The 14,822-nt window shown below is 34.1% G+C and overlaps 1 protein-coding gene across 3 annotated transcripts in view; it reads left to right on the top strand.

Moving 5' to 3' along the window:
* Window positions 1-1,361: 1,361 nt before the first annotated feature.
* Window positions 1,362-14,822, top strand: part of LOC129005899 (protein SSUH2 homolog) — a 36,673-nt gene continuing 23,212 nt past the window's right edge. Inside the window, exons 1-2 of one of the 3 annotated variants that reach the window (XM_054434941.1) lie at window positions 1,362-1,450; window positions 10,231-10,307. Coding sequence is in view for 2 of the 3 variants with exons in the window: in XM_054434939.1 (XP_054290914.1) it covers window positions 1,381-1,450; window positions 10,254-10,307 (124 nt within the window). In the remaining variant the exon portion in view is untranslated. The remainder of the gene's footprint in view (window positions 1,451-10,230; window positions 10,308-14,822) is intronic. The other 2 variants (XM_054434939.1, XM_054434940.1) reach the window with 2 other exon arrangements.

Consider the following 14,822-nt stretch of genomic DNA (forward strand, 5'->3'; position numbering starts at 1 on the left):
GACCCCAACTTTTGTGGACGAATAATATGTCTGGTTACTTAAAACTATGAGCTCATACACTAAACATGATTTACAAGTATAACTTATTCTTAATGCCTTTCAACTTTTGTTCACTTCTCTTTGTATTGTTACAAAGGAACGTTAGTGTCTAAAGTCCAATGTTTATTTAGTTCGCTTTAAAATGTCTGAAAACAAAATTTATAATATCAAACAAGAATAGCGTTTGTTTGTGGTCACAATTTCCTTGTTTGGCTTGTAATTGGTGACTGAAAACGTTGTGAGAATAAGTTATAGCACTTTCCATCAATGTGGATGCATTTTGGCCCTGGATGTTACAGTGGGATCAGGATGAGATAGAATATGAACACATATTAAAAATTAAATCTGCTATTCAAACAACACTTTAGGGCCTAGCTTAAAGTAGCAAACCTAAGTCCTTAGTCGGTTTGAAATGTACGGTTTCTTTTGCAGTCTTTCTGATTTTTTCCTTCATACGAATATTTCTTAATTTTTTCAAATAAAAATCTCATTTCTTCTTCAATAAGGACTCTCTCATTTTCTGTGTCTGTTGACCTAATATTATGTCTGCTTGATGGTTCCACAGTTATGCTCAAATTTGTCTGGGCAGACCTTAGTAGCTCCAACCAAGAGACCAAGGAATAAAATTGTTTTTTTTTTTCCTTTATTTTACTTGGCTAAGGTTATATTTTCTTTTATAGACCCTACTGTCCTATTTTGAATCAAAGTTCGAAAGGTCATTTTCATCATATTTTTTAGAAGATATTGGTAGATTTAAAGATGGTTTTGATATGCATGTGCTATGAAAATTTAAGTTTTAGTAACTATTTGTTAGTAGTTTGTTTTAAGTCTGAAGTTAATTTTTGCTTATGATAAGTATATGTCACTATAACCAGTAACCTTCAGCTACCTTCTTGTAAAGAAGTGCACTGGTGTTCACTTAACCTCTTTTGGTGCTGATAGTTTTTTCACTCAGGATTAATTTTCTTTTTTCTAATCCTAATTTATGTTTTAGGCACTTTCTAACATTATAGATTCAGAAAACATATAGATCATGATTTTTTTACTCAATGTGATAAAAAAAACATGTCTGCAATAATCCCTAAAAACATATTTTAGAGTCTCAATTTTGTAGAATTTTCTATTTGGGGAAAAGCAGTGACTTCCATACAATGTGTAAACAGAAATATATGAAATCATCTTTTAGGCAAAAAAAGTTCTCTCAGGTTTGTTCTGCAGGTTTAATTGTTGTCAGCCCCTTGTACAGTTGCGCGTGTTGTAAAGTGCGCGCGCGCGTATGTGTGTGTGTTTGACGCCGCGCCGGGACGCCGAGGTAGTCAGTGCCGCTCTCCCGACGCCGACATGCCGCCTCCCCGACGCTCGTCCCTCATGTCTTACACGCCGTCCTCCAGGCGGAACAGTTCCAACAAAAGTGAGTATTTCATTTGTGTGCAAAAATAACTCTAACCGACTTCTTTTTAGCATTATGGACATGTTTACAGCATATCCTTATTTTAGATTTTTCTGAGTGTTGTGATTGCATTCCACGATAATTTTTGTACCCAAAGTAGTAGATAATCTTATAACATAAAAGTAACACTGGAGTGTACAACCTTTACAGTGATTTACTATTTAATTGTTTACGAACGAGGTTTTACTAATTAGATTCTACTAATGGCAATCTTCTGTTTAGGCTATGCGTAAGTACAATTCAACAAGTAAAAGTAGATATACATTTTAATTTAAGTGTTTCTGTTTACTACATAATTAATTATTCATCAGTCCTAAAGTATCACTAACACGATTTTGTTAACAATTGTATCAAGAAATAAGCTATAATTTTGCAAAATAAGAACATTGAATTAGCAAATTAGTTTACCAGTTTTCCCTTTTTAGTCAAATGAATGTTGTGATTTGATAACGTGTGTAATAGTATCAATCATAGTTCCCAACTTTAAAAAAGATTTTTAATTACGGTAAATTTTAAGGATAATCTTTTTCCATTTATTCTACGTGGGCCATTTTCAGTATACAGTATTAAATGGGAGATTGTTCCATTTTAGCGAATCATCGCGTAGTCCCCGCGAAACTGTGAGGCCCTCTACAGTAGGCCTAGGACCACTGCATTTTTTAAGTTTCATGTCCCCTATGATTCACGTTTCTAAGAAATCTTTGAACTTGATTTATATCCTGCCTACTAACAAGTGCAGATCACACAAAGGTTGCTTTCAATGTTAATATTTCAAAAACAATTTAACTGCTGCAACTTGTTTATTGATGTATTTTGCCATAACAACTTTTCCGTGTACTCCGTGTAACACCAAACCTCAGTACTCAAAGCCTATATTTGTTTGTTTTCCGCTATTTGTAGTTACCCTGTGTTATTTGTTGCTAGCCAGACTTGGATTAACCTGAAATATTTGTTTTACTTTGAACTTATTTGAATTAGGGAAGCAGAGCGAGTGCCAGCCTATTTTGGCCTTTGGGGGTAAACTGTCAAAACCGTCAGATAGGCCCGAGTGCCAGTTAAAGCGTAAGATTGGTTCAGGGGAGGGGTAGTAGTGGAAGAGGGTGTTGTTGGGCAGGATGTAACGGAGACCGGGTACAGTTTCTGGGCTGCCCTAAGATTGAAAATATCGATTTGATTATTAAGCCCTCATTAGATTTTTTTTCACAGGTTTTTTTCATCCTGCCCCCTTGGTTGACCCAACGATCACATCTTTAGTTGCCCTTCCCACCCTCATATACCCGCCACACCGTGGAACGTGGAACCGGTCACTGATACCTGGCTGGCACTCGCACCGCCAAGCCTCAGTCTGTAAAATGACCCTCGTCATAAGTTTTTAGGCAACTAGCACTCGCCCCTGCACTCTTTGAATTAAAATTAATTAATAAATAATACAACAAATCTGGGAATTAATGTTATTTGCAGTTTTTTGCGAAGTGATGGAATATTGTTTTGTCCTACAGCACAAATAACAACAATCGTTATATTTGAATTTCAACAATGGATTGTTGGCAATGGCAATTTTCTTCATCGAGTGGTACTTTATGTTGAATAGAAATACTTTACACTAAATAAACAGATTATACTTTTCATCTTTAACACATGTTTCGTTTAACAAGTGGATGTATGTATGCTCAAATCATAGGTACCATTCCTAACGTGAGCGACTTAAAAATGTCACACAACATGCAAACGTAATGTTTTCACACAGACGACACAGTTCAAGGCGTGAGACCACAAACAGTACACGTGAATCTCTAAAGCCATCGTCCATTGAAATTAAATAAATAAATAAATAAATGATATTTAATTTCATTTCAATATTTATTTCCATTGAGTGCGAAAATGTATATTAGTAATGCATCTTTAACGCAACTCGTTACCTAAACCAACTCAACTGCGTAGGACGCACGTTTTGAGGGATTTACGCACTTAATTCTGTAATATTATTGAAACCTTTGCTGTTTTGGGTCAAGTGTTCAGTAGGGAAAAACTATCTTGATTTCCCCGTTTGCATTCCAGCACACCTTTAGCGAATTTTCCATAGGGAATAAGCTATTAACGTAGATCTCGTGGTAAGACCTAGACCCAGGACCGAATTACTTTTCGTTTTGAGGTCCCCAGAGGCCAAAAACAACCCCCGGTCAAATTCATATCTATATATGACAAGCACTACACTATATACACTATATATATATATATACACTATATACTCGAGCAAAGATGATCCGATTTTGATGAAATTTGGTACAAACGTGTAAGCTTACGTTTATTCGAACGAGAGTTTGCGAACCATCGTGATGTGACTAATGAAACGGGGGTTTATGGGGTAAAAATTGGGTTTTCTCATTTTTGACACTAAAAACACAAATTTCGCAATTTATTTCCAAACCATTTTGTATAGCTTAAAAAAATAAATTATTTTGTATATTGAAGCGTTGTTGTATTTCTAACAATTACAGAGATAATAAAAAAATTTAATTTAAATTCCCACGTTATTCTTATGGAGAATAAAAAACTGTCGTAGTTTGCTTCTTTATGGATATACTCGTATTTTAATCAAATTTGACAATTTTGTTTATTTAATACTAAGCTACATTTCAATAAAAAAATACCTCAATACCTTCCCTGTAGCAGCAAACCTAAGTACTTATTAAAATGAATAATATTTAAATAGGAAATAAATCTGACAATTTTAAGGGAATATTTTAGTAGACATCCAGCCAGGTAAATGGAAATTCGCTTGGTCTGCAGGTTTGCTGTGGCGGAGGTATTTTTTTTAGAACCCTAAAATCGTCATCTGGCAAGGCAATAGTAACAATCCTGTGTCTTCTGACGGAATGCACTGGGCTGACCAATACACCAGGAGAAATGTATCAAACTTGCCAAAGACATAAAACAGGCAAAACACCCATGTTGTAATCGATCTCGTGGGACATACTATCTTAAGGTTCATAACGGACATTTCCTGTCACAATTAGTGAATATCCCCGCCGCAGCAAACCTGCACACTAAGCTAATTTCCATTTGCCCGATTTGATTTTCAGTTAAATCTACAGTATTTAAATAACATAAGTTTTAACGAGTAGTTAGGCTTGCTGCTGCAAAGAGGGTAATAAAGAGTGTTTTTTGTAAAATATTAATTAGCTTAGTATAAAAAATTTTCCAAGTTTGATCAAAATATATCAATAAACAAGCAAACTGCAACAGTTTACTTATTTCCTATAAGAATAACATAGGAGTTTTAAATTTACAATGTTTTTAAATTTCTTCGTAGGTAATCAATAATAGTAAAAAAAAAAAAAAAAAAAAAAACACTTCAATTTATTATTTATTTTTAAGCTCTAAAGAATTGTTTACAGAGAAATTGGAAAATGTTGTTTTAAGGGTAAAAAATGAGAAATGCCAATTTCTACCATATAAAACCCCGACCCCACGGTCTAATCATGCTGGTGCGTGAACTCGTTCAAATAAATTTAGGTTAACACGTTTGTACCAAATTTAATCAAAATCGGATCATTTTTGCTCCAGTTATTGTACTAACATTTTGAACGGATTGGGATTTTGGCTTCTGGGGACATCAAAATGAAAAAGTAAATCGGTCTTGGGTCCAGGTTTTACCATGAGACCTACGGTAATAGCTTATCCCCTATATGGGAAATTCACTTACACCAAGTATTTGCAACGTTTCGTGATCTTGTATTTGATTCTGTCTTTAGGTGACAAAGTACCTAAAACATAACAAGAAAATAACACAAACCCAACCAAAGCAAGACAATCACACGAGTCACACCTCACAGAGAACTGTATAGTCAAACAAGGCATAAAACGTAAAGTATAGAAATAATATTAGGCCCTACTTCAATGGCAAACAACTAAACATTCACATTATAGGCACGTTTGTAAAATATGGTGACTCAAGCGAGACTAAATGAGGTATTTTCTCGCCTATCGGCGGGATAAGATTCTAGATCACAAGATCAGAAACGTTGTGAATACTTTTTTTATACTAATGGAAATGTCCGCAATATTCCCTCAATTAACATTAACTTACCATCGCCAAATATGATCACAGAAAGTATGCTATGTGTGAATGTTATACAGAGTGTGTAACCCGTGAATTGTAAACCACAAGGTGTTCTAGCATTCAGTTATAAAATTCTTCCTGTATGCAATAAAGAACACAATACCTCTTTTAGAACTGTTTGGCCTTCTTAACAAACAACCCAACAATCGTTACGATTCCGATGCTTCCCTTAACGCGAGGCGAGGTTGTCGACATCCACTCTCGGAGCTCGAGACGCTCCCAGCCGCTGCTTTGATGTTAACAACTCCAGATGGTTCATGTCTTTCACTGAAATCCATCGTACACGAACAAATATTGCCGTTGGAGAAGCGGCAGAAACGGCGAGTCGTGTGTAAGCTAGTAAATGGAGTGTAAATACGTCACATTATGGGGCCTTTGACACGTTCGCGCTATTTTAAACCCGTCAAACTAAAATGTGGTACAATATCTAAAAATTGTTTTGACGAGTGTCCATTTCAACAGGTTTATTGGATGAGGAACATTTCTCCGGGTGTAGATTTTCGCGATAAGTTCTCTTTGACAAAAGCGCTTCAATATGTGAATATTTTTAAAATCATTTTTCATTGTGATATCTTCGGTTGTTGAAGATACAGAGTTTTGTTGTGGAATTTAGATTGTTGAACAATACTAAGCTAATCAAAATTAATTTTAGAACATTCTGATTAGCTATCCTCAGTCTGTTCTGGAACATAAAGGCGGCAAAATGAGATTTAAGTTACACGATGGAAAACATAGCAAAAACATTGAATCATTTACATAGCCAATTAACTCGAAGAATGCAGTTCTTATTTGGTGAAATCTGAGTATTGGCGGTTATTACTGATATTGGCGATGTGGGATTATAATTGGCTAATCATAGGCCAAAATTAATTGTTTAAAGTTGTTGCCAACAACAATTAAAATACGTAGTCAATACTACTTTAGTGACATAATCTGTGGACCCATTACACCTGCAGTTTCACATATTAATGTTTCAGGAATTTTATTTCATAACATTTTGTTATGAAACTATAATTTTGATTTTTGACGAATAGTGTTTGACGAATATGTATTCTACTTAAACGATTTAATCACTCAAATAAACTATGAGACCTTTTTAATATTCATCTTAACCCAAGCAATGCTCATTTATTTTAAGGATTATTGGGAAAATAACACTCTGTTCAGTATGTAATTTGACCTTCTTTCTGTTTAAAACCACGACCGATATTTAACGACGATGTTTAAACAGCAGTCAGAATTCAGAATAGGTTGTTTAACACCAACATAAAAATAACTGGGCTTCACACATCGCAAACAAGTATCCATGTTATTGTACACGTATCATTTCAATTCATATAAATCACATTCGTGGTTTATATCTGTGTTTTCCTACAAACAATCTGAAACAGTATAAAATTTAACTCCCCCGAGTTGAATGAAAGGCCTTGATACGAAACTTCTCCGAAAAATATCAGTTTTTCGATTAACCCTCTCCTAACCTCCAGCTGTTGGATTTGTATTTGTAACTTTATTAATAGTTCTTTGTTTACTTTTCCTTGACTCAACCTTGTGATTCTTCCATAGATTTCTATATTGCATCAAGAGAAGTGACTAATGTGGGATGGTGTTCGAACCTTTGAATTCTGTTTCAATTGTTTACTTATTAGTTCAGTATTATACCGGATGTTTCAAAAATCAGTAGTATTAATCTTTTTTTGATGTATTATTGTTTTATTGAAACTGAATTTACACTACACATAGGTTGTAAACTTAAAAGAATTGTTCAAAATGCTTTCCAATAACTTCAATGCATTTTCACAGCTTTTAGCGAATTTCCTTATAGGGAACAAGTATTACCGTAGGTCTCACGGTAAGACTTAGGTCCCGGGACCGATTTACTTTTTCATTTTGATGTCCCTAGAAACCAAAAACACCATCCGTTCAAATTCATATATATATGTGTGTGTGTGTGTCTGTTAGCACGATAACTCGAGCAAAAATGATCCGATTTCGATGAAATTTGGTACAAACGTGTAAACCTACGTTTATTCAAACGAGTTCGCGAACCAACATGATCGGATCATGGGAACGGGGTTTTATGGGGGGGGGGGATTTATGGGGTAAAAATTGGTTTTTCTCATTTTTGACCCTCAAAACATAAAATTTCCCAAATTTTCTCTAGACCATTTTGAAGAGCTTAAAAAACAAATAATTCAGTATATTGAAGTTTTTTTGTATGGTTATTGGTTACGGAGAAAATTGTAAATTAAAAATTCCCATGTTATTGTTATGGAGAATACGTAAACTGTTGTAGTTTGCTTGTTTATGCATATATTTAGATCAAACTTGGCCAATCTATTTATTTTATACTAAGCTATTAATATTTTACTAAAAAACACACTTTATTACCCTGTAGGCAGCAAACCTAAGTTCTCGTTAAACCTAATGTTATTTGAATAGATTTAATTGCAAATCAAATCAGGCAAATGGAAATTCACTTAGTCTGCAGGTTTGCTGCGGCGGGGGTATTTTTACACTTGTAACAATCTTTTTGCTTAGATTTTGATTGTTTTTTAAAGTCTTCAAGTCTTCTTCTTTTTTTTAAGTCTTCAAACTCTCTTGCGATGGCTGCTCTCAATTGCAGAAGAACACCTAGGTTCGACAAAAACTTTATTTTTAAATATCCTCAAAACAGAAAAGTGTAAACTGACTTATGAAACACCCTGTATATTTTAAAAACACAGCAATTTATGTTGGACCCACATGTTGTGGATACAATTAAGTGGCACGAGGAACATAGAGTTTGGAGGAGCCTCGTATGTTCCAGCTTGTAAAAACGCATCTGCAGAGTATTTTACCTTGTAAAATTGATTTTGGATAATGATCAAACTAATTTAGATCAAGAACAAGCGAATAATAATCAGCAGTTTGCATTGGACAAGGTGGTGTAGAACCACCATCTTCTCTGCGTTCTCTCCCCGTGGCACGGGCAGAACAACTAGAAATTCGCGGAAATATAAGGGCCCACCTTGCACCTCTTGCGCAAGACTACTGATTTTCAGATCTCATATGGTTGGTAGTATTATTCAAGTATATACCAAAAACTTGATACCTTAAAAATACAGTAATTAAATCCGTCAGCGATAATTGCGAAAATTCGATACCGTGGTATTGAGAAATCGTGCGTCTGATTTGTTACCTACTTTCATACCCAACTGTATATTTATTTTTCAATTCAATGCAAGGATTTTTTTGTTGAGGTTGTAATTTCACGAAGTACCTAACAATTTTGATTCCCCAGACAAATTGTCACGACTATGATTACAATTGACAGATGTTACGTTAGCCACTCTCCTGGGGGCAGTTAAAATACAATTCTGGAGCTGGGTTTTTATAGAGTTACTACAATCACTATAAAAGTACAGAAACCTCACTCTCATAATAACCAGTAGACTTCCGGTGTAATTGAGAAAAAAGTCATTAGTTTTTTATGGTTTAAAATTGGGACCGGCTCAAAGATCATTGAGATTTTAATCATTGCTGGCTAGAAAATGTCGCCGATCTTAGTTTAGCAATGCTACTCAGGTAATCTCTTCTCACTCCTACATTCCACTAGTTGAAATCGTCGTACAAAAGACGTCATATCTTGAGAATCGGTCGATTGATTGATCGATAATAAATACTCGATGTCTTAAGTTGTTTCAATTGACGCGCTCGATTGCCGAGCAGAATGTTGGCAAGTTGCCCAACATGATCTGTGATTATTTGGAACGTCGATCACTCAACTCTCCTCTCAAACTTTGCTCTTTCACCTTGGTTCATTCCTCTAAACAATCAGATACTTCAATCTAACATGCCCTATTTTTGTTATAAATTATGACAGTGTGTAGAACCGATTTTGTATTGTATTTTCGCATCGTTAAAAATAACCGTGTTTGTTCGGGGCGTATTTGATGAATACAGTTGCTATAGTATTCAATATAAACCGAGTCAAATATAGAAACGCACAAATAAATTAATACAAAACTAAGAATCCAAATCCTACTACAGAATAAACAGATTTTGTTACTTTTTACCGTCATACAGATTTACGGTTTTCAATTACTATAGTTTCAAGGCTTGAGTTGTCCCATTGCTTCTCTGTTGAACACCTTTCATCAATATACGTAAAGTTTAAATGCTCAATAAATAAAAAGGAAGATTTGTCGATGAGGCAACCAACTGAGCCTTGAAACTAACTACAGTCATGGAAAAACTTTGAGGATTGACGGTGGAAAAAGCTAACATGTTTATTTAGTATTGGTTTTTAATCTATGAGGGATATGTAAATACGGTAACACATAAGGTTAAGTATGTAAATAAGAAACATACAATGCACTCTAACAAATATTTCCGATCCTGAAACTCTTACTTACCAAAGCAGTACTCTTGTAATTAAAGCTTTGAATGATTTCGTTTAGCATGTGTTCACACCCTAAGCTTCATAAATAAAAACAGCATATTTATCAAACATAACATCCAAAATATTTATCTAGAACAAAATTATAAAAGATATATATGGCAATCAATAGCAATAAACTCAAAGATAACACATTAAAGAAAGTAAACTAAATTATAAATTGTAATTTACTTTCAGACTAAAAGGATGATAATTCACAGGTGGTTCACAGAATTCCCGAAGCCACCTTCATAGATGGATCCCGAATTTGTTAGGTAAGGTAAGATGAGCTTTTGCTTATTATCATACGACTACTGATTGTTAATTTTTAATATTGTATGCTTACTGTGAAAACACTATCCTTGAATTCTCTATGTACTGTCTTTGGCGATTGAGATGTGCACTGTACGTGTACTTTATTCATGAATAAAATATGTCTATGTCTAGTTTTAAAAAATCTAGTGTTGATCCACCTAGCTTTTATCGGGATTAATGACTTCTTGGTTAGCTTTTCACGTTTTGCCGTTATCATGAGAGTGATACAATTCGTTTTCCACTGATTTCAAGACATCAATAATATTATACTATACACGTTTACAAGACGGTAAAACATGTTAATGTAGTGATCGATTTCGAGCAGTCACGCAGAGATATATCGCCATTGTAACATATTTGAAATGTTTACAGAAAAAGTTAACATAAAGAAAAAAACGTTGGAGGACGTATTTTATTATGATCCTTCGTCAGAGTCTCACTATTCCACAATATTCATTTTATTATTTTTTTTTTCAATTAACAAAAGTACAGCTCATGCACAAAAGCTATTTCCACCATCGATTGTAACAAAATATATAGAAATAACTCCTTTGAATATCCGTAATGATACATAGGCCCATTGTAAATTTCAAATCTTTGCACCACCTTTGTGTTGATAATATATTTTTTTCACACTTTCCTAGATTGACATTCAACACAATACACCATTTTCATTTCATGTACCTCGTGAGATTGTTGGAATATTTTTAATGAAAAATGTTGATTGTTTTAAAAAGTTCTTAATTTACCTTTTGGAAAGATGGTATACATGGGGTTTATAAAGTCTATCAAACCAATTCACGTATATCTCAGCAAATTCTCACAGTAACTGTACAATACTAGAAATTAATGATGTATTCAGCGATTCTGAACTAGCTTCACTTTCGTCGTAAAACCGCTTTCAATGGTTGATGTTGTAATTCCGTAGCCAGTGAATGTTTCGGCTTCCTATTACTAAGTAAATATGTTCATAAAACCCAACACTTAAATCTATTTTGATAAACAAATAAGCTAAAGTAGTGTGATTAGTGAATAACATTAATTAAAAACGCCATTTTTGGTTGGACCTACCTCTGAAGTTATTTAAAATATCATACAAATGTTGCATTTAAATTTAAAAAAAAATCAATAGTTGATTAGTGATTTGAACAACACACAAACTAAGTAAATTTAGTCCAAATGTAGATTTGGGTGTACAATACGCAAACGCACGTTGGGTATAATTTGTACATTATCCGCAATATTACAGTAGTGACAGATGAATGCTTATTAAATGATAGTGTTATTTTACAGGTATTTTTTAGGGTAACGTTACTCGGTCGGTAGTTTGTAGGCGTGGGACTGTTAATAAGCCCAATATCGATTGAATTTCAATTAATTTACTCCAATAATTAATTTTTGCATCCAATAATTTACTCCTAATAATACATTTAAGGGTGGAACGTTGCATAACTTATCATCATAATTTTAAATTGCATTACTGAAGTTGTAAATACAAATATTATTAATGAGAATAACACGTATATCTTTGTTAAATAATAGATCAATCGCTTCTTATTATTTCATATTGTTATGTTGTGTTGTTATTCTTTGGGGATGGTAGTTTTAATATTGCTTAATTTGAATTTAAGGACAGTTTTTTTCACCCAATACCCAACCAAAAAGGACCCGGGTAATCGGGATTGTACAGTCTATGCTGTGGAATATATTGCTCCACACTTGTCTATATATATATATAACCAAGTTGTATGTTTATATGACCCTCTGACCCAAACGTATAGAGGAAACTACTCGATAGATAAAACAAATAAAACACCACCTTGAATAACATCAATTAAATAAATACCCGCAAATTAGGCGTTGTATTCCCCAAGGTAACCGTTGGATAATAATTTAGAATAATTCAAGTTTCGATAATTTCTTATCGAATTAAAAATCCTAACCAATGGTTCTTAATTTATTACTAAGAAACTAATGTTCAAAAGTCATAGTGTTTTAAACTGGACAAGGACAACTAAATACTACCGAGTTTATATACAATAGTATTACGATATTGTTTTTAATCAAATCAATCTTTTATTAATGTATATAAGTTAAATTTTTACTTTACACTTCATGAACTAATTGGGCTAATTGGCAATAGTTAAGGTATTTCTTGTTCGGTCTTGACAATTAACTTACAAATCTGGTATCTCATTTTAGGGGTCGGAGGGGGGCCCTTTCGTGCAAACGGCTTTGAAACGAAACGATTTAACCCGAACTTTTGAGCCGGGATTTTCTTCCAAAAATATTTATGGTATATTTTCCCTGCGATCTTTATTGGGATTTTAATCCAACCGAAAAAAGTTAAATATTGTTTAGTCTTCGATCATAATAATTAATATGCATTATGTTTATGACAGAAGTGAAATGCCTATCCAACAATCTGTGGCCCCAAAACATAGATCCTGACCCATATCGACTAATGAGAAATGTCTGGTTGTTTGTAAATATGTCAGAACAGTTTTGATCGAAAGAGCTGTAAGTATAAACAGCTGGGCCAGACAAATGATATTCCTAGAGATCTTTACCGTCGTCGACACAACAACACACCGACAGATTGTCCGTTGCACGTTAAAGCGTGGAAATAGATTTGGAAGAATGGTAAGCGGTTATTTTTAAAGCAATTCTGCTGTCAGAGTAGCTTCATCCCGTCGGTTAGTGGTCAAGTTGTGAGCGGAGCAGCGGACGGCTACATGTATAATAATTGTAGTAGAGCGTAGAGAGGACACCTGATACGAACAGCGCAGCAGGGAGTCGGACCACGGAATAAAGACCGATCTTTATGTGGGGTAGCGGAATTCTACCTCCGTAAATTTACCCCCATGAAAAAACGCCTACCGGTACGTCATTTTGACGTCACGATGGCGGGGCCTATAGTCGGTTGACAAACAGCCCGCGACTGGAAATTTACCCCAATATATTATAACCAACATGTAATTGTTTGCTTATACAGTAATTTGCCATATTACGCAATGTTACCCCGGAAATCTACTTCCTAAAATCTACCCCCGTGGTCAAATAAGACAAGTCCGACAACGGAATTCTAGACCCGGAAATCTACCCCCCATAGTCGGCTACGCTACGTATCGACCTAGCTTCATTGTTGTTAATTATTTTAAATTTGGTAACCTAACCTACCCCGACGATACGTATAACGCATAAGCCAAAGGACCATGTAGACGAAAAATCAGGGTCAAACGAGGTCGCCAACCTCTTAAAAAAAAACTTATTGATTTTAAAACAATAACAAAAGTGGTATCAAATTGTCTTTACTAATTTTGTTTCTTTGTTTGGTGACAAACGACTAAAATGTTTGTGGGTACGCATAGTTTTTATATAGTCGGCAGATCTATGCACTGTTTTCTGAAATGATTAGCAGCAAATGTTGAAACTAAGATTTAATCTTTTGACCAGTGTAAAGAAACACATAGTCGAAGTTCACATCACATATGGGAGAAATCAAAACTGAAGAAATTTTCTTTCCCGATATGTTAATTGATATACAGGGTGTATATAAAATCTTTGGGTACACTTTGTATTTTTGTTTGTTATGCCAAGACAAACATTAACACCTAAAATAGATCTTAAATAAATAGCTCCTGTTTAAATGTCGTTCTCTTGATACAGTATTTCGTATACAATTTGGCAAATTCTACTTCACTAATTAAAATATGGTGGTTATTTAAAGTCATGCCAAATTTCAAAAATCTAAATTTCAGGTTTGGGGCTGAATTTCAGTTTCGTAATAATAATGGTATCAGGCATCTGACACATATTGTACTTTCTTCCATTAGCTTGTGAACAGTCTTATCATGAGTAAGCGGTGGGAGTAATATTTAATGAGGTGAATCATAAAAGCTGCAATAACTTTCAAACCGAAATTTGTTTAGCAATTGGGGTTGTATCATTATGTTTAGAGTAAAAAATACAATATAATACTAAATTTTAATCAATAGTCAAGCCGTTTTAAATCCGATTTTCCGTCATTTTATGGTTTTTTGAGGGGGAAATCACATTATTCCAACACCTTTTGAAAGGTAATTTTTACAGCAATTTCGGTTGTACCGTTATAGATGTAGTTATACAAATAACTATAAATTATATAATAACTAAATAACTATACAGGGTGAATTTTTAATGAGTTCCCCCCCTACTTTTTTCTACATTTCTTAAGATATCATCTCCGGACCACGTCAGATCATTGTTGAGTAGTAAGTACTTCATTTTGACTGGGTATACATTTTTGGCCGCCATCTTGGATCCGCCATATTGGATACAAAGTTTTTTTTTCCAAATGTAAAAGTAGGGTTGTGACCCATTATTTCAAACTAAAATTTTACGCTGATTACAATGCCGCAATTATTTTTTTAAAAATCTTGATCCGTTCTAAAGTTATTAGGACTTTTTATAACTTTATTTTTAGCTCATTTTAA

This window comes from Macrosteles quadrilineatus, unplaced genomic scaffold, assembly GCF_028750875.1.
Source record: "Macrosteles quadrilineatus isolate MER2022 unplaced genomic scaffold, UCM_ALF_1.0 Scaffold_41__1_contigs__length_1036756, whole genome shotgun sequence".
In the NCBI taxonomy this organism is placed as follows: domain Eukaryota; kingdom Metazoa; phylum Arthropoda; class Insecta; order Hemiptera; family Cicadellidae; genus Macrosteles; species Macrosteles quadrilineatus.